The following is a 23,207-nucleotide window of genomic DNA, read 5'->3' as shown; positions in this document are numbered from 1 at the left end:
CTCTAGTCATTTCAGCCATTTGGGGAGTGAACTAGTAGATAGAAAGTCTCTCTCTTGCTCTCTTTCTCTTTCCCTTTCTCTCTCTCCGCTTCTCTGTTAAAATCTGCCTTTCAAATAAAAAGAAATGTTTCAAAATAAATAAATCAATCAATAAATCTTACCCCCAAAATGCAAGAACATAGCCTCAAATGTTACTATTCATTACATAAAGGTTAAAAGAATTTTGGATGTTGTAGTTTTGAATAATAATGACACTCCTATATTTATCATTGAGAACATATCTAAAACAAACTATTAATTTGTAATCATAATATGTAACCCTGGCTTTATTTTTCAGGAGAAGCTTATCACACTTAATGACTCAAAAAATTGCTCTACTGAAGTGTAACAAGTTAACAGTTGAAAGGGAATGTGAACAAAGGTGGTGAGGTATTCAAACCTCTGCCTGATTGTTGAGTCACCAAATAAATACACCATTTTTCCCTGTAGGCATTCTGCAATGCTGTCTGGATCATTGAACTGGCGCATTTTAAACTTTCTGGGCCTCCACTGGTCTTTGTAGTAGTAACCAGAAGGAAAGGTTCCTGGGCCTTGAAACAGTTCTAGGTTCAAACCCAAACCTGAGTTCTTAATCTACAAAATGGAGGTAACGTCACCCACGCCACTAGAGCACGATCAGAGTAAGTTACCGACAAACCCCTGAAATAACAGACAAGCAGTGGTATTTCCCTCATGGTGTCTTCCCTCAGATCTCAAAGCGTAGAATAGCACCACTTCAGCAGAACCACCCAGTGCTTCTTACAAAGGCTGATTCTGTAACTCCTGGAAGTGTGGTCCCCATTCTGCTTTTTTATTACTATTATTATTATTAAACATTAGCAGTGATCCAGTGTCACAGGGTGGTACAGCTAGCTAATCCTCCACCTGCAGCACGGGTATCCCATTTGAGCTCTGGTTCAAGTCCCAGCTGCCCCGCTTCCAATCCAGCTCCCTGCTTATGACCTGGGAAAGCAGCAGAGGAAGGCCCAACTCCTTGAGCTCCTACACTCGTGTGGCAGACCCCAAAGAAGCTCTTGGCTCCCAATTGCAGATGAGCTGAGCTGTGCCTGTTGTAACCATTTGGGAAGTGGACTAGCAAGTGAAACAGTTGTCTGTGTGTGTCCCCATCTTTCTCTGTAGCTCTTTCAAGGAAAACAATTTTTTAAATCATAAAAAAAAAAAAAACTTTTTGGGGGGCCTGGCACAGTGGCCTAGCAGCTAAAGTCCTCACCTTGAACGTGTGGGCATCCTATGAGGGCAATGGTTCTAATCCCGGCGGCCCCGCTTCCCATCCAGCTCCCTGCTTGTAGCCAGGAAAGCAGTCAAGGAAGGCCCAAAGCCTTGGGACCCTGCTCCTGTATGGGAGACCTGGAAGAGTTTGTAGCTCCTGGCTTCAGATCAGTGCAGCTCTGGCCCTTGTGCTCACTTGGGGAGTGAATCATCGGACGGAAGATCTTCCTCTCTGTCTCTCCTCCTCTCGGTATGTCTGACTTTGTAATAAAAATAAATAAATCAGGCCCGGCGCGGTGGTGCAAGTGGTTAAAGGTCCTCGCCTTGCACGCCCGGGATCCCATATGGGCACCGGTTCTAATCCCGGCAGCCCCGCTTCCCTTCCAGCTCCCTGCCTGTGGCCTGGGAAAGCAGTCGAGGACGGCCCAAAGCTTTGGGAACCTGCACCCGCGTGGGAGACCCGGAAGAGGCTCCTGGCTTCGGATCGGCATAGTATCGGCCAGTTGCGCTCACTTGGGGAGTGAATCATCGGACAGAAGATCTTCCTCTCTGTCTCTCCTCTCTGTATATCCGCCTTTCCAATAAAAAAAAAATAATAAAAATAAATCTTTAAAAAAATAAATAAATAAATCTTTCAAAAAAACTTTTTAAAAGAAATGATCCTTACATATACTAAATCTTAAAAAAAATCAGTAAAATTTAGCTACTTCATATATTTAATCATTTGGTCCTCTTCAGACTCAAAAATTTTTTCTTCCCCATGAAATACTTTACAGATATGAGGGTGGTTCTCAAAGAATGCAAAGGATGAATTTCAAAATCCTGTATTCTATGTCAAATACACAGGGTTTTTTTTCCAACCAGTTCTTTTAAAGCCATATTCTTCATGTTTTAAGCATCACAAAAGCTTCCCAAGTCTTCTTACATGTCTGCTTAGGGATAATATTATGCTATAATCTATTATGGCTCAAAAAGAAAATAGGACTAAGTAAATTATTTCAAATTAATTTTAACTCATTTAGAATTGATAAGTTAAATAAAATTCAGTATTCAATTTTTTTTAGTTAGTAGGAATACAACTTTTAACTTCCAAGCATAAGAGAGCATGTTTATCCTTATACTTAAATCAAGAAAAACCTTGACTTTATTTAATAGCTAATTAATTTACAATTATATTTTAATTTCTGGTTTTGGTATATAATTCGAAATAACAATCAAAAAAGAAACATTTAAAATCAGTGGAAAGGAAGCTTTCACAGCTTTTATGATACAAGTCAATTCTTAAACTTCAAGCTTAAGAACATAAAAATAAACTTCCATTTACAGATTTCCCTTCTTCAGATCCAAAAGTAGTTATTCCAGGATACGTTTTCATCACATAAAATGTAGCTGAATCAAGTAAGAATCATTCAATGCAAATATCAATTCAAAGCACAAATTTTATGTGTACTGCTTTCATATTTCCTTTTAACTTCTTTTCTAGATAAAAGCAGAAAATCATTGATATTCTTATTACAGAATTCTGACTAAGCACACTGGCCTTTTCAAGTATTTCAGAACAAGTAGATCATCAAGACAGACTCCTAAAATAGAGCCAGTGTGTTCCCAGGTGCCTGATCAGCTGCCTTCTCCAGCTCACCCCTGGAGACAGACCACGTGAGTTATCCAGGCAGTCATGCTCCACTTCCTATATAGCTGATAAGCTACGAGCACTCCACCAACAACCAAATGAGTTCCTTCCATTTAAGTCAGAACGTGCTTCACATATTCTTTCGCATATTAATTTCTCTCCCCAAGAGAAGCTACTTTAAATATACCCATTAGCATCTCTGCTTATAAGAGCAATGCAGTGTATAGTTGCTGTTAATAAGATTTCTATCATGGCTATGTCAATTGGAAAACAACTCTAGGCAGACACAGATGTGACCACATTTTCTAAGTTCCTGAGAAGTCACCAGAGTCCAGCTCCACTTGAAATGTACATAACAGCAGCAGGTGTCTCTCACAAGGGTCACCTGCATACTTTCTCAGTAATGCAGGTCAACTGGGAAGGTCACTGAATGTGATTCCTCTGGATTCCTCCAAGGCAGGTTAGCCTTCCACAGGACAGACAAAAGACAAGAACATATCCAGCTGGTTCTTCACAATCACTTCGTCTGGATGAAGCTTGTGGGGCAGGTAGTGGGCTAGAGTCATCTCCCAGGCATCGACAAGATATACTCCAACGCCCGAGAACATTCTGCGCAGGATGGTGTCTAGCTGAAAGTTGTACCAGTCACTGTTGAAAAGGCTCACCTCAGGTCCCAGCTCTTGGGCATTTGCTGTCCGGATGACCACCACAGTTTTAGGACTTCGATCCAGGAGCTGAACCACGGCTCGCCGGATATTCCTGAGCCTCCGGATATACACTTCCAAGGGGAAGGTACTGAAGTGAGACCATATGGCTATGGCAACCACTGTATTCTTTCCTCCCACGATGCCATTCAACTCATTTGCCACATAATGAAGCTCACTGCTAAACACAGTCGTGAAGCGGATGGGGGGACCATGGCAACGGTATTTGAGCAGGATGTTGTGTTTCTGATCCACTGCAAGGAAGGGACCCACATTCCTGGGACTGCCCAAATTAAATTCCATTAAGTCTGAAACAAGGAAAAGAGTTCCATTAAAATGTTCAAACGAAATATAAATACATTGATTACTCTTCATGGAGCAGCTTCAGAGGTTCAACAAAAAGATACACTACAAACATAAAGAGAATACTTCATTGCTCCCTGCCCCTTCTCAACCACTGGAGCTCTATTGTAACATTTATTACTAAGTTACTCCATAAATGTAACACTAAAAGAAACAATATCAGAGGGAAGCTTGCTCACTCCCTCTCTCTATAGATAATTCTTTCTTTTTTTTTTTAAGATTTACTTATTTTTTATTGGAAAGGCATGTTCACAGAGAAAGAAGAGACAGAAACATCTCCCATCTGCTGATTAACTTCCCAAATGACTGCACCAGCTGGAGCTGAAGTAATCTGAAGCCAGGAATCTGGAGCCTCTTCCAGATCTCCCACACAAGTGCAGGATCCCAAGACGGACTCCTTTTGGCCCTTTACCACTACCTTCCCAGGCCACGTGCAGGAAAGACGATGGAGAATGGAACAACTGGGACATAAACTGGTACTCATATGGAATCCTGCCACTTGCAACGGAAGATCAGCCCACGGAGCCAGGCTCCAGACCCCAACTTTGACTTTTAAATACCTTTTTTCTTAAAAAAAAGTAACACCATCTACATCTATGTCTCTGTGTCAAAAACAAAATAAAATGTTTACCTCTAAATATCACCTAAAGAAATGTTTCTGATTGCCCTGAATAGTTGAAAAAAAAAATCAACGTGGGAGCTACAGATTATTCTTCTGACAGATGTTATTATTTCTTCTAGAACAAGGGCTATTCTCTCTTGAATGAGTACATATTAGCAACCAAACACCTCTTTTTGCCATTCATATAGATTGAACTAGGGGTGAGTAAGCTAAGCCAACCAAACCAAGCACAGAAAGACAAATACTGCTTTGACCTCAATTACATGTGGAATCTAAAAGCCAGTCTTATAGAACCAGAAGTAGAATGGTGGTCAGCCCAGGCTAGGGGGTTGAGGGACAAAGCAGAGATGCTGATCAGTAAGTACAAGCTTTGACTCAGGAGGAATAAGTGTTCAAGACTGTTGGCACAGCATCATTGCTTTAATTAACTACTGTGCATTTCAAAATCACTTGTCAAAGTAAATATTAAATAATCTCACTAGGTGATAGATATGCTAATTACAATAACATAATCATTCCACAATATATACATATATCAAAATATCACCTGGTATCTAATATACACAATTGTTTGTCAATTAAAATGTAAAAACAAAACAAAGCAATTTAAACTGTAATTATAAAAGAAAAATACCAAAAATACCAATCCCTTTCTATAATATGCAAAAAAAAAAAAAAAGCAATATTGTGGTACATCAGGTTAAGCCACTGCCTGCAATGCCGGCTTCCCACAGGGGTGCCAGCTCAGTCCTTGTTCTACACTTTAAGTTCAACTCCCTGCTAATGTGCCTTGGAAAGCAGCAAGCAATGGACCAAGTACTTGAGTCTCTGCCATCCATGTGGGGAGATGTAGATCTAGGTGCAGCCATCTGGGGAGGGAACCAGCAGATGAAAAATATCTGACTTTGAAATAAATAAATAAATCTTCAGAGAAGAAAGAGAAAGGAAGGAAGGAAGAAAATACTGCTATGTTTCCTTTGTCCATTTTGCCATGTTGAAAAAAAAATCACACATTACAAGGCAGCTTCTATCTCCATCATAAGAACATCTAATAGTAGCGGCAGTATTTAGAACTCACTACTCTCTTTCTCCCTTTATAGATATTTAATCATGAGGAAGCACCATATAAACCCAAAATGAAATACATCCTACAAATTAGCAGACTGTAACTTTCAAAGACAGCCAGGTCATCAAAGCCCAGACTGGAAGAGTCAGAACAGACTTGACGATGAAGTACAGTATGTGTTTTTACATAAGCCCTTTACTGTAAGACATGAGGAGGACACTGGCGACCCTGAAATGTGAGCTGAGCGTTCGGCAGCCGTGTTTTGACTTCTGTGGTTGCACTAAGAGGTTCTGTTTCAACTTCCAGCTCCTCTGAGATGTCCTGAAAGCCCAGTAATCTGGAACCCCTTGTCTCTCCCCTAAAAATCTGTCCAACCCATGCCTAATGATAAAAACATGATCTGACTCACATCCCGACATATTTTCAAAGGCCCTTAGGAATTAGAACACAAAACAGACGAACGTGTTGGCAGTCCAAACACTCCCCAAGCACCACATTAGTGCCAATTATCACAGGTGCCACATGGCAGCAATGTTCAGGTGGAGCTTATAGTCATCAGCCTTCCAGAAGTAGCAGCAGATTACAGCTGTCTCACATTTTTTTACAGTAGGTTTTAGTTTTTCACCCTGCAGTCCAAGGCTTCTCTGCTGGAGTGTCCTAACTCATTACTACTAAGCTTAACATCTAGCCCCACCTAAATGGAATAAAACGCAGGCTACTATTTTCTATTGATTAAGATCAGACACCCACACAGTCGGGTTTTTTTTAATTAGGTGAGATTCTGTGGGTAAAGGGTACAGTGGAAAATAGTCAGTGTGATCATTATTATCAAAGGAAATACCAAGCTGCGTCATTCGAGCTCACGAAGCAAACAGTTATGGAACCTGCAAGATCCTGCCTGGTCAGCATTAAACCATGTGTGCCCCGAATCATGCTGTATAAACTATTTCCCTTTTCCTGATTTTTAATTCATGCTTTAACAACTAGCAAAAAACACAGACAAGAATTTATTTTTCTACATTCTAGGGTAATATTTACCACTTCCTTTCCATCTAAAAATTAAATCTGAAACTAAGTTGATATGATCAATGAAAGCTGATGAAAGATATCGCCAACAACAGCTCACAGCAAACCATGGGAATTTACTTTATGAAAAGCCCTGCCCACTCATACAGGGCCATCAAAAACAGTTCCCACAAAACAGTTTCCTAGTTCTTTGAATCGGAAAGCAGGGTCTTTATTTCTGCTGAGCAGGATCCATCCCTTCTCTGACCCATGTAAACACTTCGCAGCAAAGAGGGACTGCCCACTGTGAATGCAGGATGGGCCTCCAGCAGCCCCACAGCCAAGCAGAGAAACATGTTAAGAAGTGAATGACACTGTACCCAGGACCTTCAGTAGGATCCTAGCTACAGCCCACTGTCACACCAATGGCAGGCCCAACGGGACACAGGGATGGCTTTGCTACAGATGCATTTCAGTGCACAAGAGCTAAAATCTCCCTCTAGTAAAATATATTATAGAGTTGGACCAGACAATGCTAAAAGGAAAATACAAATGCCCACCTCTATTTTCCAACCCAGAATGCTAAAATGAAAGCAACTGTGACGTTACAGTATCTGCTCTCTTATACACAGAATTGAAACCCTAGGAATAAATGACTTGTCCAAGCTCACAGAACTAGTTAATCCTTGGTATGAACCCCAGTGAGAGTCCACTATACTCACCAGTACAGCCCAGTTGCACTATTGACCAGAAACTCTCACATCCCTCCAGGGCTGAAACACCTCTTGAGTCCAGCACAAAGTAACTGTTCCCCTACCTGATCCGTTTCTTCACACACCTGAATCTGCTTAAATCAGAGTTGAGTTCACACATGTAGGAAGCAATGAAAAACAGTTACCAACCTGGAACAAAGGTGGTGAGGTATTCAAACCACTGCCTGATTGTTGAGTCACCAAATAAATACACCATTTTTCCCTGTAGGCATTCTGCAATGCTGTCTGGATCATTGAACTGGCGCATTTTAAAGTTTCTGGGCCTCCACTGGTCTTTGTAGTAGTAACCAGAAGGAAAAGTTCCTGGGCCTTGAAACAGTTCTAGGTCGTTAGATTCTGTAAAGAAAAATGAAAATATATGTACATATTCAGAAGTTCTCCTCCAACAACAGATGAAAAGTGTTCCAAGAAACACAATTATGACCATATGTCAGCATATGAGCAATAAATTTTGATTTTCATATTTCCAGACTTATCCCCTCAACACAAAAGAAAAATTTTTCTTTGTACAAAAATGAGAAGATCTGAAATGAGTTTGGAGATGCTGTTGGACATAGCGAAGGAAACCACTTGGAACAATTCCTTACCAAAGCCACATTTGTCCAGCATTATCCCAGAACAGGTTCTCATTCAAATGCTGTGAGGCAAATGGCACCTTATATTTATACTTTACATATTCAGACTAACACTAGTCTACTGTGTCTCAGCGAGTAAGTTTAATCCATGGATCCTAAAATCAGATTTCACCTTAAGAACCACCACTTAATACAGACAACAACTGATGATCTAGAGTCTAGAGGATTGCTTAGTATACAAGGTTAAGAAGGTCTTTTTGGGGCCCGGCACGATGGCACAGTGGTTAAAGCCCTCACCTTGCACGCCCAGGATCCCATATGGGCGCCGGTTCTAATCCCGGCAGCCCCACTTCCCATCCAGATCCCATATGGGCGCTGGTTCTAATCCCGGCAGCCCCACTTCCCTTCCAGCTCCCTGCTTGTGGCCTGGGAAAGCAGTCGAGAACGGACCAAAGCTTTGGGACCCTGCACTCATGTGGGAGACCCTGAGGAGGCTCCTGGTTTCGGATTGGCTCAGCTCCAGTCGTTGCAGCCGCCTGGGGAGTGAATCATTGGACGGAAGATTTTCCTCTCTGTCTCTCCTCTCTGTATGTCCGCCTTTCCAATAAACATAAAATAAATCTTTTAAAAAAAAAAAAAGAAGGTCTTTTTGCATAATGACCAATACAAAAATACACCAGCAATGTGTATTCAGGGTTATGTCAAGCTATACATGCGATGCAGGCAACGGGGCATCTTGCGGTAAGAGACTGAACATCCTTCCACTCCCCAACACCTCCGCTTGAAAACGCCACTGAGCATACAGCACACTCTACACACTGCAAAACTGGCAGTGATGTCGAACACCTCTTGCAAATGTACTGTGCACTAGCATTTGGAGCAGTTGAACATACCGCTCACATAATGTTCACAATGACCCTCTCCAAAGTCATATACTCCTATAGCAGCTTTCCAGAACAGTCCCGTAACTTGACCAAGATCCCAAGGCTGAGCTAGTAAGTGGCAAAGCCAGGATCCAATTTAGGCAGGTGAATTCCAAAGTCCACATGCTTAATCGCTGCGCAAAACTGCTTCTTGCAAATAAATGTCTAGAAGGAACAGGTGTTTGGTCTGGCTGTTGGGATACCCGTGACCTCTCTCTCAGAGTGCCTGAATTCAATATCCAGCTCAGCCCCGGACTCCAACTTCCCGCTATGCAAAGCTGTATTCCAGCTGAGGATACCTGTGGCCATGCGAGGATAACCAGCAGATGGAGTTCTCTACACCTGCGGCTGCTGTCAGTATAAGAAATCGCATTTTAAATAAAGGAGCAGACATTGCTGCCACTCATATCCCAAATCAGATTTCCCAGTTCAGTCCCGCCTCCTCCACTTCCAACTTGGTTTCCTGCTAATGTACACAGCGAGAGGCAGCAGGTAAGGCTGAAAGGGTTGGGGCCTTGCCACCAAGGCAGGAGACCCGGACTGAGTTCCAGGCAGGCCTGGCTTCAGTCTGGCTCCACACTGGCCTTTGGAGAGTGAGAGAAAGAATGGAAAATACCTCTGTTACTCTGTCCTTTAAATCAAATAAAAATGAACAAACACAAGTTTTTTTTTTTTTTAAGAAAAATCTCTATTGGTATCAGTCATTTTTATTTTTTGGTCTTTTTGTTGAAAGCACACACTTACTCATTTGTTATAATTATTCAAATCTACAATCTCCAAGAAACTGCCATTTTGAATCACTTCCTGACATACCCTGAGGTCCATCTTTAATTACAATCCAGTCATTTCATAGTTACTTGTTAAACTACACTTTTAAAAAATACATTTACATGACCAGAGATTTAAATTTGAATCTTCTTTGTGATTATTTTCAGGTCACATGATTTCTTGATATTATCTGTTACTCCAAGTAATTGTGGATTGTGCCCTTTCAAGAAAACATGTTATTTGATAAATAATACACATCCAATCTTCTTCTCAGTCATCTGCTAGTTCTTTGCAGGCTCAGGGCCCAAGTGAAAAAGTAAACGATGCTGGGCCCGGCAGCATGGCCTAGTGGCTAAAGTCCTTGCCTTGAATGCACCGGGATCCCATATGGGAGCCAGTTCTAATCCTGGCAGCTCCACTTCCCATCCAGCTCCCTGCTTGTGGCCTGGGAAAGCAGTCGAAGATGACCCAGTGCTTTGGGATCCTGCACCCGTGTGGGAGACCCGGAGGAAGTTCCTGGAACATCGGATCAAAGATTTCCTTTTCCGCTTCTCCTCCTCTCTGTATATCTGACTTTGTAATAAAAATAAATAAATCTTTCAAATAAAAAAAAGTAAGCAATGCTTTTCCAAGTTTTACTTCACAAATGTGATCATCAAAGCAAAATGGGGAGAGGGCAGGAGAACACAGAAGAAACTGATTCGGCTTATTCAAAAACAATTTCCCAACACGCTATCAGATGTGGGTTCACCGTGTGACTACCTGCTGCCCAAAACTCCCTCACTGTATCAGCACATCAAGGTTACACCGCCAGAGAGCTGCAAGACACCCGAGCACCGCAGAAAACATGTACTAGAGTGAGAATTTAAATGGATTTTGAAGTTACAATTTTTACCATTGTTAATTTGGTAGACTTGGCATATTATAAAGAAAAGTACATCCCACGCAGGAAACAATTACCACTTCTATTCAAACGCTTATTAGGTTTACCACTGGAGTTAAGTCAAGCAAAGCAAATCAATTACTGAACTTGACATTAACTCTTTAAACATGCCCAGCACTGCACAAGTTTTTAAAGTGAAATGCATGGCCTATGCTGCCCCCTTATGATCACCCAAGACAGAACACTTCCTGATTTTCAACAGAACTTTAATTTTAAGCATTGTGAGATTGTTCTCAAAGTCAGTTGTTCTAAGAATTCAGAATACATGGCCATGTAAGTTAACTGAGATGTAAAAGTCTCTTAAATCGATAGCATATCCCTGATGAACTATTTATGTGGAACAAAAGTAATTAAAACAAAACAGGCCTCCACACTTTTGTGGCTATTGTGAATATTGGTGAAGGGAAAAGTTTACAGGAAAACTTAGAGGCAGATACGCAGAAGGATGCATATGAAAATGGCTATGGAAGATTAGAAGGGACAATTTTGATTATAATTGCATGTTCTGAAATGTCTTAGCTTCTCTTTTAAAATCCCATTTTTACGTCAAAGAACATCATCCATGTCTTCTACTACCAAGACTGAGGGCTATTTGGGCTACAAATGGGAACGCTGGGACTGGTGCGGTGGCTTAGTGGCTGAGGTCCTCACCTTGAGTGTACCGGCATCCCATGTGGGTGCCAGTTCTGGTCCCAGCAGCTCCACTTCCCATCCAGCTCCCTGCTTGAGGCTGGGAAGGCAGTCGAGGACAGCCCAAGACTTTGGGACCCTGCGCCTATGTGGGAGACCTGGGGGGCAGTTCCTGGCTCCTAGCTTTGAGTCGGCACAGCACCGGTTATGATCACTTGGGGAGTGAACCATCAGACAGAGGATCTTCCTCTCTGCCTGTCCTCCTCTCTGTATATCCGTCTTTCCAATAAAAAAACAAATAAATCTCTTTTTAAAAAAAATGGGACAAATGTGAAAGAAAAAGGCAGAGATGAATTTCCCTAAACTGTAACTCTTACCTGCATGGCATCATCAGCAGAACTAAGAAGAGCAAAGGACAGGACACCGGGAAGTTTACGTGAGCAGCCCCCCTCCCGCCCGCAAAATGGGAGCGCATGTCTTCCAGGTTAGAATGTTAGGGTTCCTCGGCTACTTACCTGTCATAGTCTAGGGCTCACAAGTGCTAGCAAAAATTCACGTATAATCCTAACACTGGAAAGCCTGCGAAGAAGTAGATGCTTGCTCTAAATGAAGCAGTCCACATGAACTTTTGGAAGTGTGGTCCAGCAGTTGAGCTGACTCTCGGGATGCCCACATCCCATATCGGAGTGCCTGAGCTGAAGCTCCCACTTCTGCTCCCCATCCAGAATCCCACGAAGGTACACCCTGAAAAGTGGCAAGTGGTGGCTCAAGGAGGTGGGTCCCTGCCACGCACGTGGGAGACCTGGCTTACTTCCCAGCTCCCAGCTATTGCGGGAAGCAAGTGAATCAACACACAGTGTTCACCTGCTCTCTCACCCTCTCTCTCTCCCTCTCTGTCAAATAAAGTAAGTTTAAAAAAAAATTACCATATTTGCCTTCAGTTGGAACTGGGAGTAGTATCAGTCATGTCAAGCAGTTCACTGAGGTCGAAATAGACATCTTAAAATAACTTCACCCATAGAAAGATTAGCTAACACGTAAATCAGAAAATTTCACAGGGAAACAAATATCGAAGTATGGGATTCAAAAGTGAAATAACATAAGTAAAAAGATTACCAAACCTTCTCAGAGAATGAACACAGGAAATACAAACTGGGTGACCTACAAAATATAGTGCCAGAAAGTGAGAAGTGTTAAATAAAGAAGAAGAGAGATTGAGAGGGCACAGAAGGCAAACTAGAAAAATTCCCCATTGCCAAAACTAGAACAATAAGGGCTCAATGACCTGGATTATAAACTGAATAATGAATGATAAATCCATACTTACATAAATAAGCAAATACAAAAGATACATTCTTCTTTGCTAGAGATCTCCAATTATTAATCAATAAGTTAGGTCTGCACCAGAAAGCCACAGAAGACATCGTCACAGGCAAGATTTGCTGAATGCTAAGTTTAGTATGTGGAAAGCTTAAGCAAAAACAGTATTTGCATAGCAGGAAAGAAGGGTGGAGGGAATGAGCCTTTGTTTTAGGACTCTTTAGTGCCCCCTGATGGTAATTAGGGTGAACTTCAGTGAAGGTCTGCCAACCACCTGAAAGTCTTTTTTTTTTTTTTTTGAATGAAGAGTAATGTTTAATTAAATTTTTTGTATTACATTTGGTTGTATAATACAGTTTCATAGGCTCTGAGATTCACCCAACCTCTCCTTGTATCCTCCCCCCATGGTCAATTTCTCTACCTAGTTGCAGTATTACAGTTCAAATCCAATCCTCATTCTTTCATTGCAAGCATATACTTTGCATAGTGTCCAGCATCTTATTGTCCAGATAAGTTCAACAGTTTCTTGGGCAGACCATCTCTGGTCTGAAGGCAGAGCTGGCAGAATATCATCCTGACCAATTAAAAGCCGCAACATGACATCAACTACTGTTTACAACCTTATGGAGTTAAATGGCATGGTACTGAGTGACCAATATATAACATAAAAGCAAACGTCCTCCTCTCTCTCCAGCTACAGATCTACTACAAGATGGTTATCTTAGTCAAACCCAGTCGAGCCTGCTCTGATTTATGGTTAATTTCTCCCTGTAAAAACCCATCAAAATCCTCACTAGTTACTGAATCACTGTCTTCTCTCTCAACAGAACCGCATGCATTTCACAAAGCCAAATCTCTTCCCAGCTCACTTCCAGATCTGTCAGGCACAAGTTAACCATAAAAACTTCCCCAGCTAATCATCCCCTGGGACACACAGTCATCTTAAGGTGAAAGCCAGAAAGTTCTGGCTGTGGGAAAGGAGACTAGATCTGATAGTGGGACGGGGCTTCCTGACGATGTCATACCTGGACAAGTGTGAGTTCCAGACAGATAAAAGTATTTCCAGACCCAGAGCGGTGGCCCAATGGCTAAACCCTTGCCTTGCATGCACCGGGATCCCATACGAGCACTAGTTCGTGTCCCTGCTGCTCCACTTCCCATGCAGTTCCCGGTCTGTGGCCTGGGAAAGCAGTAGAGGATTGCCCAAAGTCCTGGGACCCTGCACCCATGTGGGAGACCCAGAAGCTCAGCTCAGCTCCAGCCATTGTGGCCACTTGGGGAGTGAATCAGCAGATGGCAGATCTTTCTGTGTCTCTCCTTTTCTCTGTAATTCTGTCTTTCCAATAAAAATAAATATTTTTTTAAAAAATAAAAAAGATGAAAATATTTATGCTAATGATATTCCACGTATGTCTCCTCTAAAATTAGTAATACATCTGGGTCAGACAAATGAAGCATAATTCTTTATCAGGAAAATTTGGGAGTAAAATTGTGGGTACCAGAGATTCGAGAGGCAGTGAGTACATCTAGGTCACAAGCAAATTTTATTCAGTATGTCTGGTATTTTAAAAGTTTGAACTGTATATCACTGCTTTAAAATCTGGTGGCAGCACATTCAAAATTTATGACTTGGTTTGTCATGAAAAAAATAATAAAAACCTTACAGATTTGGCCTCAGCGAATTTGTTCCTACACAGTAAAGGAATCAGCAGGAACTGAAGACAGGCCTTTGCCACCCCCAGCCCCCCAATATGAGGCTTGCTCCTGAACCCCTTCCCCACACTCACAGCATGAGCATCACTAGTACCTATTTTGCTTGATCCATGTGCGTTTTACAGTGGTTCCTGCGGCAACGGGGTTTGTATCATCACTGTGCAGGATACTATTGAATAAAACTCTTTCGCTCAAAGAACCTTCCCTGCCATCTACATAAGCCTCCTTAAAAACATTCATGCTTTCTAAAAATTAGCATAACACACACACACTCTGGTTTTCATTCTTTTTTAGGGATCAGAATCCCCTGAGAAGTTTAAGAGACAGACTTCTAAACCCCACCAGTTTTTGATCTGAAATTCTAGCAAGTCCCCATTGATGGCGCTAATAACGTTGGTCCAGAGACCACACTTGCATGAACCACTGTTTTCCAACTCCATGTTTCTTGTTCTCCATGATAATTTTATATACTTTCTTGAGCATCTCTAAAACAATGCTCAAAATAATCTATTGTGATAACAGATACATCCTATATCCTATAAAAAATGCTGCCCAATACAGCAGCCACTAGCCGCACGAAGCTATCGCAAGTGTCACTGAAGAACTGAATTTCAGAAGTAGTTTAACATTCTCATTTTTTTAAAGAATTATTTTATTTTTATTGTAAAGTCAGATATACAGAGAGGAGGAGAGACAGAGAGGAAGATCTTCCATCTGATGATTCACTCGCCAGGTGACCACAACGGCTGGTGCTGCGCCCATCTAAAGCTAGGAGCCAGGAACTGTCCCTCTGCCCAAAGTCTCCCACACAAGTACGGGAACCCAAGGCCTTGGGCCTTCCTCGACTGCTTTCCCAGGCCACAGGCAGGGAGCTGGATGGGAAGTGGAGCTGCTGGAACCAGAACCGGCGTCCATATGGGATCCCGGCGCATTCAGGGCGAGGTCTTTAGCTGCTAGGCCACAGTGCCTGGCCCAACGTTCTCATTTAAACCAGCACATATAACTAGGAACTACCATATTGAACAGCACAGCTCTAAAGGTTCTTGAAGAACCAAAGAGGTTGGGCAGAGGAATACGACTTTTACATCAGACTAAGTAGCAAAGCCTGCAATTAACATGTAAAGTATAACCGAATTTTTAATAACCAAAAAACTATCTTAATAATGTAAATTGTGCCCGGAGGTTACCATGGCATACTGAAAAGGCAGCAAACATTTCTGTAACATCAGGGAAATAACAAAACTTCAAACCACTCAGCAAGAAAAGTCACCATTCTTGAGCTCACTGCTCATCTTACCTTTCGCTCTCCTGGGAATCACAGTCACCCAGTCAGGTCCACTAGAGTTGATGGGCATTTTGATGTTGACACCACTTTAAGAGGTATAAAAAAAAACAAAAATTTAGAGCCATAGACATTTATTTTCAATTATCTGTCTGTACTTACAGTTGAAAGAATGGCTGTTATTTCATAGAACCTTATTACTTCAAAACAAACTTAAAAATAATAACCGAAACACTGAATAAACTAGGCCTGCTATAGTAATTGAAATAATGGATCCAAAAATTGAAAAAGGAATTACACAGATTTTTAACAATTTTTCACTGTACCATAGCCAGGTCCAAGAGTGCCAAACCCTAAGTGAGCAATTCTGAATAGAATGATTTGCTCTCAAGGCCAACAAGAAGGCCTATTCTGTCATTAACTAATTTTCAGGCTGCCTGTGTTTACGCTGTTGAGTCACGAGGTCGATTCCTCAGGCCTTGCCAGCTTCAATGTCTGCTCCCCTTTCTAAAACACATCACCTTGAAGACACGGATTCAGCTTTTCATCTTCATCACCTAGGCCAGGCCCATCCCAGAGCTCAGGCTCAGTAAGTACTGTGAGATTGCTGCATAAAAACCTGGAGGAGAGTAAAGGCCGGGGCACGAATACAGACCTCCCAGCAGAATTATTCCAAAAACCAGATCACACTCATCAGCGTTCTGACACTAACTAAAATTGAACAATCAAAATGTTGGCTTTCCAAAATCCTGGCATGGAAACATGCAGTCACGATTTGTATTTTCCCCTCAATTTCAGGAGATTTGTTCATTCAGGAAAAAACTCTTCAGCTACCACTATGCCCATGTGAGCACTGTCCTTGATGCCAGGGCTATCACAGTTCACAAAACCAACAGCAGCTCCACGGCCATGGAATGCCAGTCTAGCTGGACAGACAGAAAACAAATGAAGGAAGTATATATGGGCAGTTACATGACAGAATGACAGAACTCAGACAAACATTTAGGGGAGAACAAGATTCTAAGAAAGCATGTATCGACAGCTCTGTCATCTGAGTTTCACAGTAAGAAAAGGAAGAAATGTAACTTATTTCTCTATAATTACATAATTACAATTCTACCATAATGTTCCTATAAAATATCTGTAAGAAAATAACCTCTATAATTTTCATGCAAAAAATATTTAACATCAAATTAATCATGTAGCTACAATAAAGTAATTCCAAAGTAAAAAAAGCAGAACAAGCTAAAGAGTTCTTCCCAATTAAAGAGATAACTAAATACAATGTATGACTACAGACAGCAATAGTTAAAACTAAAAGACAGCCATAAAACACAGTACAACAAGTGGAGAAACTTGAATACACACTAGATAACAAAGATTATTGCTGTATCAGAGACAAATGTTCAAAGTAAGGTAATTCCGCGGGCCCAGAGCAATAGCCTAGTGGCTAGTCTTTGCCTTGCATGCACCTGGATCCCATATGGGCACTGGTTCTAATCTTGGCGACCCCACTTCCCATCCAGCTCACTGCCTGTGGCCTGAATAAGCAGTCGAGGATGGTCCAAAGGTTTGGGACCCTGCACCCATGTTGGAGACCCAGAAGAAGAAGCTCCTGGCTCCTGGCTTCGGGTCAACTCATCTCCAGCCATTGAGGATGCTTGGGGAGTGAATCAACAAACAGAAGATCTTTCTCCCTGTATATCTGACTTTGCAATAAAAATAAATAAATATTGAAAAAAAAAAAAAGTAAGGTGATTCTTCTGTTACACGTTGGAGACAGCCATGTCCTTTGCAGACATACACCCATGAAGTGCAGTCCTATGTGTCCACTCCAACTCCGTCCAGGCCGGAAAAGCCATTACATCCACACATACAATAAACACACAGACACAGAGCAACATACACATGGCAAAACATTAACAATGGGGAATCTGGACAAAAGGCTGCTGTGTTCATTATTATTATTCTCACAACATTTCTAAACATTACTTTAAAAAGACTTTCTGGAAAAATTGAGGTTTAATTTTTTTAAAAATATACAACATTAAAAAGAAGAAATCATACAAAAGTAAAGCTTAAGTGATAAATTCATTCTTACAGCCCTTTCAGCTCTATTCATCAAGATCTTTCAAGGAAAGTCCTGCTGCCCTTCCCCAGATCCATACTTTTTTCCCTGATGGATTAAGGACAAAAATTATTTCGCCTCAATCTTCCAACTGTCATTCAGAGAACCAATATCAAGGCTAAACTTCTTATATTTTGATAAATAAAGTTATGAGCCCTCAAGAAAGGAAGGTAAAAATGGACATCAACGTAACACACTCAGGCCATTCCATTCACTAAAAAGACTAACTTCTCTACCTTTCGCTTTTTCTTTTCAGATTCTAGCATAATATTTCAGAACTTGTGCACAGTGAAAAATAAACAGGAAGACAAAAATCAATTATCTGGACTCTATCAAATATTTGGTTTCCAAAAATGTATGTCCTTTCAAATACTGTTTTCCCAGAAAACTCCCAGGGAAAGACATTCGCTACGATTTCACAGCAGTATGATCTCAAGCAGCCGCAGCCACGCCACACCAGTAAGGACAGGATGAAGATAATACTCTTCTAAATTCATAGGTGTTTTATTGGGGTTTTTTTTTTAAAAGATAGTTTAAAAAAAAATTTCCCTGAAAGCAGAATTACAGAGACACATAGAAAAATCTCCCACCCACCAATTCACTCCCCAAATGGCTGCAACAGCCAGGAGTGGGCAGGTGAGTAGCAACGAGCTCAAAGTTTCTTCCGGGTCTTCCACAAAAGGTGCAGGGGCCTAAGCACTTCAGCCACCCTCTGTTGCTTTTCCAGGCATGTCAGCAGTAAGCCAGATCAAACATACAGAAACCAGTACTCAAACTGGTACCCACGCGGGATGATGGGGCTGCAGGCGACACCTTTATCCATTACAGCACAGCGCATAATGTTTTTAATGGTAGGACCTGCCATATTTTAAAGCCTTTCATTTATTTAATTATTTAACCTTTCTCCCACTATTTCCTATGTGGAATTTGAGTAAGTTACAAGTTGTATTTTTTCCTTTGCTCCTAAGCAGCTCAGCAGACTGACAATACCAAATCTAAAAAGGGGCTGATTGACTACCGCAGTCCTCACATATGAGAAAAAAAAATCTCACTGCTGAGACCTGAGCCCAGAATTAAAACTAAATTTTAAAACCAAACTAAAGGGTTAAAACTAAGACTTTTGTTTAGATTTAGATTTTAGGAATTATTTTGTTTAGTATAGTAAATACAACATGGTGAAGTAACTACACAGAATATTGCTTCTTCTGCTAGCCCTCCAAAACAGCATGAGCTGAGTCCACTGTTATAACATGTCAATATTTTATTATAAAGGAATCCTTCAGATCCGTATACCTTATTAAGTAGCAACTGTCCCTTCCTCAGGTTATGCATGGACACAAAACACAAAAGCTTTTAGAGTCTCTATCACTATTCAACAAAAGTACTTTTCGGCTCGGGGGTTTTTGGTTGTTGTTGTTGTTTTTTTTTTTTTTTTTTTTTTACTGGAAAGTCAGATATACAGAGAGGAGGAAAGAGAGAGGAAGATCTTCCATCCATTGATTTACTACTCAAACAGCTGCAATGGCTAGAGCTGGGCCGATTCAAAGCCAGGCGCCCAGAGCCTCCTCCAGTTCTCCCACACGGGTGCAAGGTCCCAAGGCTTTGGGTTGTTCTTGACTGCTTTCCCAGGCCACAGACAGGAAACTGGATAGGAAGTGGAACCAGTGGGATTAGAACCGGTGCACATAGGAAATCCTGGTGCATGCAAGGTGAGGATTTTAGCCACTAGGCTACCGTACTGGGCCCAGAGGTTTTTAAAAGTATGTAATACATTAAAAAGTAAAAAACATTTCTTAAACTAGTGATTAAAGCATCCATGTCCGACGCCAGTCCCCAGCTCCTGCCCCTGACTCTGGATTCCTGCTGATGTCAACCCTGGGAGACACAGAGAAAGCACAAGGGTGCATTCCTGCCACCTGTGAGACTGTGACTGCTTCAGCTCTGAGCTTCAGCCACATCCCTGGGCCAGCTGCTCAGGCTCCTGGGAAATGAACCAGGAGCTGGGAGGTCTTCGTCTTCCCCCATCTCTGCCTCCCAAATAATACATTTTTGAGAAAAGTAGAAAAGGTTTAAAAAAAAAAGACAAAAAATGTAAAAAGAAAAAAATAGAAAAGGTTCCTAAATAAATAAATAAATTGTACTTTTGTACTTTTGACCATACAGTTTTTAAAACTTTTTACTCCATAGGAATGTTATTTTATTTAAGAACACAGAATGGGAAAATGCAAGATGTAATTTGCATACACTGTTCATTCCATTTTGCATATGAGTCCATATATGGATCATTAGGATCAAAATGTTTTATGCTTGCATTTGAAATAGAAACTGGACCACCACAATGCAAAAATTTCAATTTTTCAATACATAAACACGGGTGGGCACGGCTGTATGACAGTTTCAGCCATCGCTGAAGACACCCACACCCCACTGGAGTGCTTATCTGCCAATTCAGCTTCTCACACATGCTCAGCAGCAGCAAAAAACGGCCCAGGGATGGGGGTCCCTGCCATCCACGTGGAACACCTGGACTGAGTCCTGTCCCCTAGCTTTAACCCAGCCCAGCCCTGGATGTTGTGGGGACTAGGAGGAAGGAACTAGCAGACAGAAAATGTATCTCTCTCTTTAATTCTATTTGTCAAATAAAAAAAAAACCTCAAGCAAAATTTTAAATTTTAAAATTTTAAATGCACAGTAGTGTTATGGCATTCCTGTTTTTCCATACTGCCATATTTATACTTTTCTCCTATGAATAAATATCTTTTAAAAACAAGAAAAACAGTACTTAAAAAGCTCTTTAGTTGTTAAAACATGAAGTTAAAATACCAGCCTGATTACTGGAGTCCTAGTATCCCTGTTCTCAGGTGACTTTTCAAAGATGTTTTCTGTGCACAGATGATCTTCTCATAATCTACAAATATGTGCTGATGTTCTAAAGTGAAACATTGACACGTGGGTGAAAAGAATCAATATTCAAATGTAAAAAGATCCTTAACTGGAACCGCAATAAGCACTAGGCCTCCCTTGGAAAACGCTAATAGAAAACACAGACGTGTTGGTTTTCTGAAAAGAACACACAGCCACAACCACAATCTCCCACGCGGGCCGGGGAGAGGGGCTCTGCACCACGCCCAGAGCCAGTGACACCCACCTCTGGAAGAAGGCGCTCTCCGCGCCCGTCAGCAGGCCTTTGAGGTATCCGCCTTTGAAATGGTTGATCCTGCTGCTGCAAGGGAGCTTCTTTGGCTTGACGCAGAACCAGGGCTCTCCTGTATAGAGATCTGTGAAGTTACAAAGCGGAAGACTCCCTGGGAGACACACGTTGCACTCAGTCGTTTCAGAAATTCTTCCTGAACGGAAGAGACTCTTGAAATAAACCCTGTCTGGTTTCTCTTCTTGTAAGTGCTGTAGAACTTCGATGCCCTCGCTTGGGTGGACCAGTGATATAGACACTTTAACTTTGCCTGGCCAAAGCAGAGTAAAGAAAACCTTGTAAAAGCCATTCTGGTAGTCTACCACTCTGCCCACGGCCCCTGCCTGCAGCCTGGGGGAGTGGATCCTGGCCTGTAGATAGTCTCCGCCGTACTTCTTGGGCCTTCTTTCAAAGTCCTGAACGTGCACCAGTACTTCCAGCTGGCTTCCTACCCTGAAGAAGGCTGCAGAGTTCAAGATGACAAAGTAGCTGGAAGAAGGATCAGTGCTTTTCACAAAGGGGACTGGGCCCACTGGGGGTCCCTGCCACTGCAAGGATGCCAGCAACGAGTCCTCCTCCACACGCTCCCGGCTGGAGAGGGTCTGGTGCTCATAGCCGCAGTATGGATGCCGGCTGACCCCTGTCGCCTGGGAGGAAGCAAACTGGCCACTGCTGTCGATGAATGTGGCGGAAACAGTCTCATGGTCCAAGTACTGAAGAGAAAGACACAGAAGAAACCACCACCACAATAAATCTCCAGATACTCAGCCGCACAAATCTTTGCATAAAATCAACTGAGATGACATTATTTCAAAACTATAACAAACAACGTCAACAGGGCTACCTTACTTTAACACAGTGAATTCCAGATGAGCAATACATTTGTAGATGTATTCCCACAATTTTGTGAGGTTTTCTTCCAGGAGCTCTACCAAGCTCTCACAGCCACGCGCCCCTGGCAGGGCAAATGCCTGAGCAACTGTTTTTCTTAACAAATCCTGTCCTCAAGGGAAATTTCTACCTGACCAAACCCATTCATGTTCTACCTCGGTCTAACCAACCCAGGAAAACAGAGAACATTCTATTTCAGACCCACTTAACCTCCTCTCCACCTAGCGGGTGAGAAAATACAAGACCCGGTGATGATCTTCTCAGCCAAGGAGCACGGGCTCACCCAGGCAGTCAAGAACTTCCTTTCTTCCAACAATCTGCTACCACACCGGTAAAGACTGACTTACCCAGAATTCCTTTGACTCTGTACATCATATGCAACAACAACAAAAAAAACCCTGCAAGGCCTGCTAAAAAGGCCAGAATGAATGAGCATCAGAATCAGATGATATAGCACAAAGATATAGCACAGAGAAAAAGCACTAATGCCTTTGACAGGCTCCTTGGAAAGTTGGACACAACTGAGGAAAAGAGTGAGCTTATAGATCGGTCCTCTAGAAATTTCCAAACCGAAAAGCAAAGAGAAAAAAAAGACCAAAATCTCAAAGCTGTGGAACAATTATCAAATGTGCAGCATTTGCATAATGATAATAACAGAAGAAGGGAAGAACAGGAGAAATACTTTTTAAAGCAATGACTGACAATTCCCCCAAAGTAATATCAGTGACCAAACCACAGATCCAGGAAGCAACCTGCATGACAGGCTTCCAAAAAGCTGCACTTAGGGCTTGTCGTATTCAAATTGCAGAAAATTTAAAAAAAAAAAAAAAAAGATCTAGGCCTCCCGCGTCGGCAGCCACTGGAAAGCCACAGCTGTGGCTCTGTACTACCCGTGCCTGTGGACATCTGCAAGAGTCACAACGTTACCAAGAATGTGTGCAAGCCAAGGCACAGCCACCACTGTGGGTACCTTGTCATGCACACCAAGTTCATGCAGGACATGATCCAGGAAGTGTGCGGATCATGGAGCTGCTCAAGGTCTCCAAGGACAAGTGGGCCTTTAACTTCATCAAGAAAAGGGTCAGGTTACACATCTGGGCCAAGAGGAAGCAGGAAGAGCTGGGCAGCTCCTGGCAGCCATAGGAAAATAGCTACCAAGGAGGACCTCGTGTCCTCTTCTGTGTAATGTACCTCTCTGGGGCCTTACCACAGCAACCACTGGCACATGCAAGATCTGTGGCTGGGATCAGGCCTGGTTGGGGAACAAAGGGGATGCCCTGACTGGGTTGTGGTTCCCACTGGTGAATGCAAGGACTGGAGTGGGGGCTGCGCTCTGGTCTGGACATGGCTGCAGTTTCCCCCGGCACAAGGGAGCTGGGGTATGTCAGACTGGGTTAGACTCCTGCACTCAC

General features: G+C 42.1%; 1 protein-coding gene across 2 annotated transcripts in view; it reads right to left on the bottom strand.

Moving 5' to 3' along the window:
* Nucleotides 1-2,395: 2,395 nt before the first annotated feature.
* The window catches only part of LOC121167245 (NXPE family member 3), a 35,474-nt gene continuing 14,662 nt past the window's right edge, over nt 2,396-23,207 (bottom strand). For both annotated transcript variants that reach the window (XM_040996654.1, XM_040996655.1), the window contains 4 exons: nt 20,863-21,617; nt 15,602-15,675; nt 7,562-7,768; nt 2,396-3,911 (listed from right to left, as the gene is read on the bottom strand). In XM_040996654.1, coding sequence (XP_040852588.1) covers nt 3,361-3,911; nt 7,562-7,768; nt 15,602-15,675; nt 20,863-21,617 — 1,587 coding nt within the window. In that variant the 3' untranslated portion in view covers nt 2,396-3,360. The remainder of the gene's footprint in view (nt 3,912-7,561; nt 7,769-15,601; nt 15,676-20,862; nt 21,618-23,207) is intronic.

Source organism: Ochotona curzoniae, unplaced genomic scaffold, assembly GCF_017591425.1.
Source record: "Ochotona curzoniae isolate NIBS_2020 unplaced genomic scaffold, NIBS_Ocur_1.0 patch350, whole genome shotgun sequence".
In the NCBI taxonomy this organism is placed as follows: Eukaryota; Metazoa; Chordata; class Mammalia; order Lagomorpha; family Ochotonidae; genus Ochotona; species Ochotona curzoniae.
This window is presented reverse-complemented; position numbering and strand designations above follow the sequence as displayed.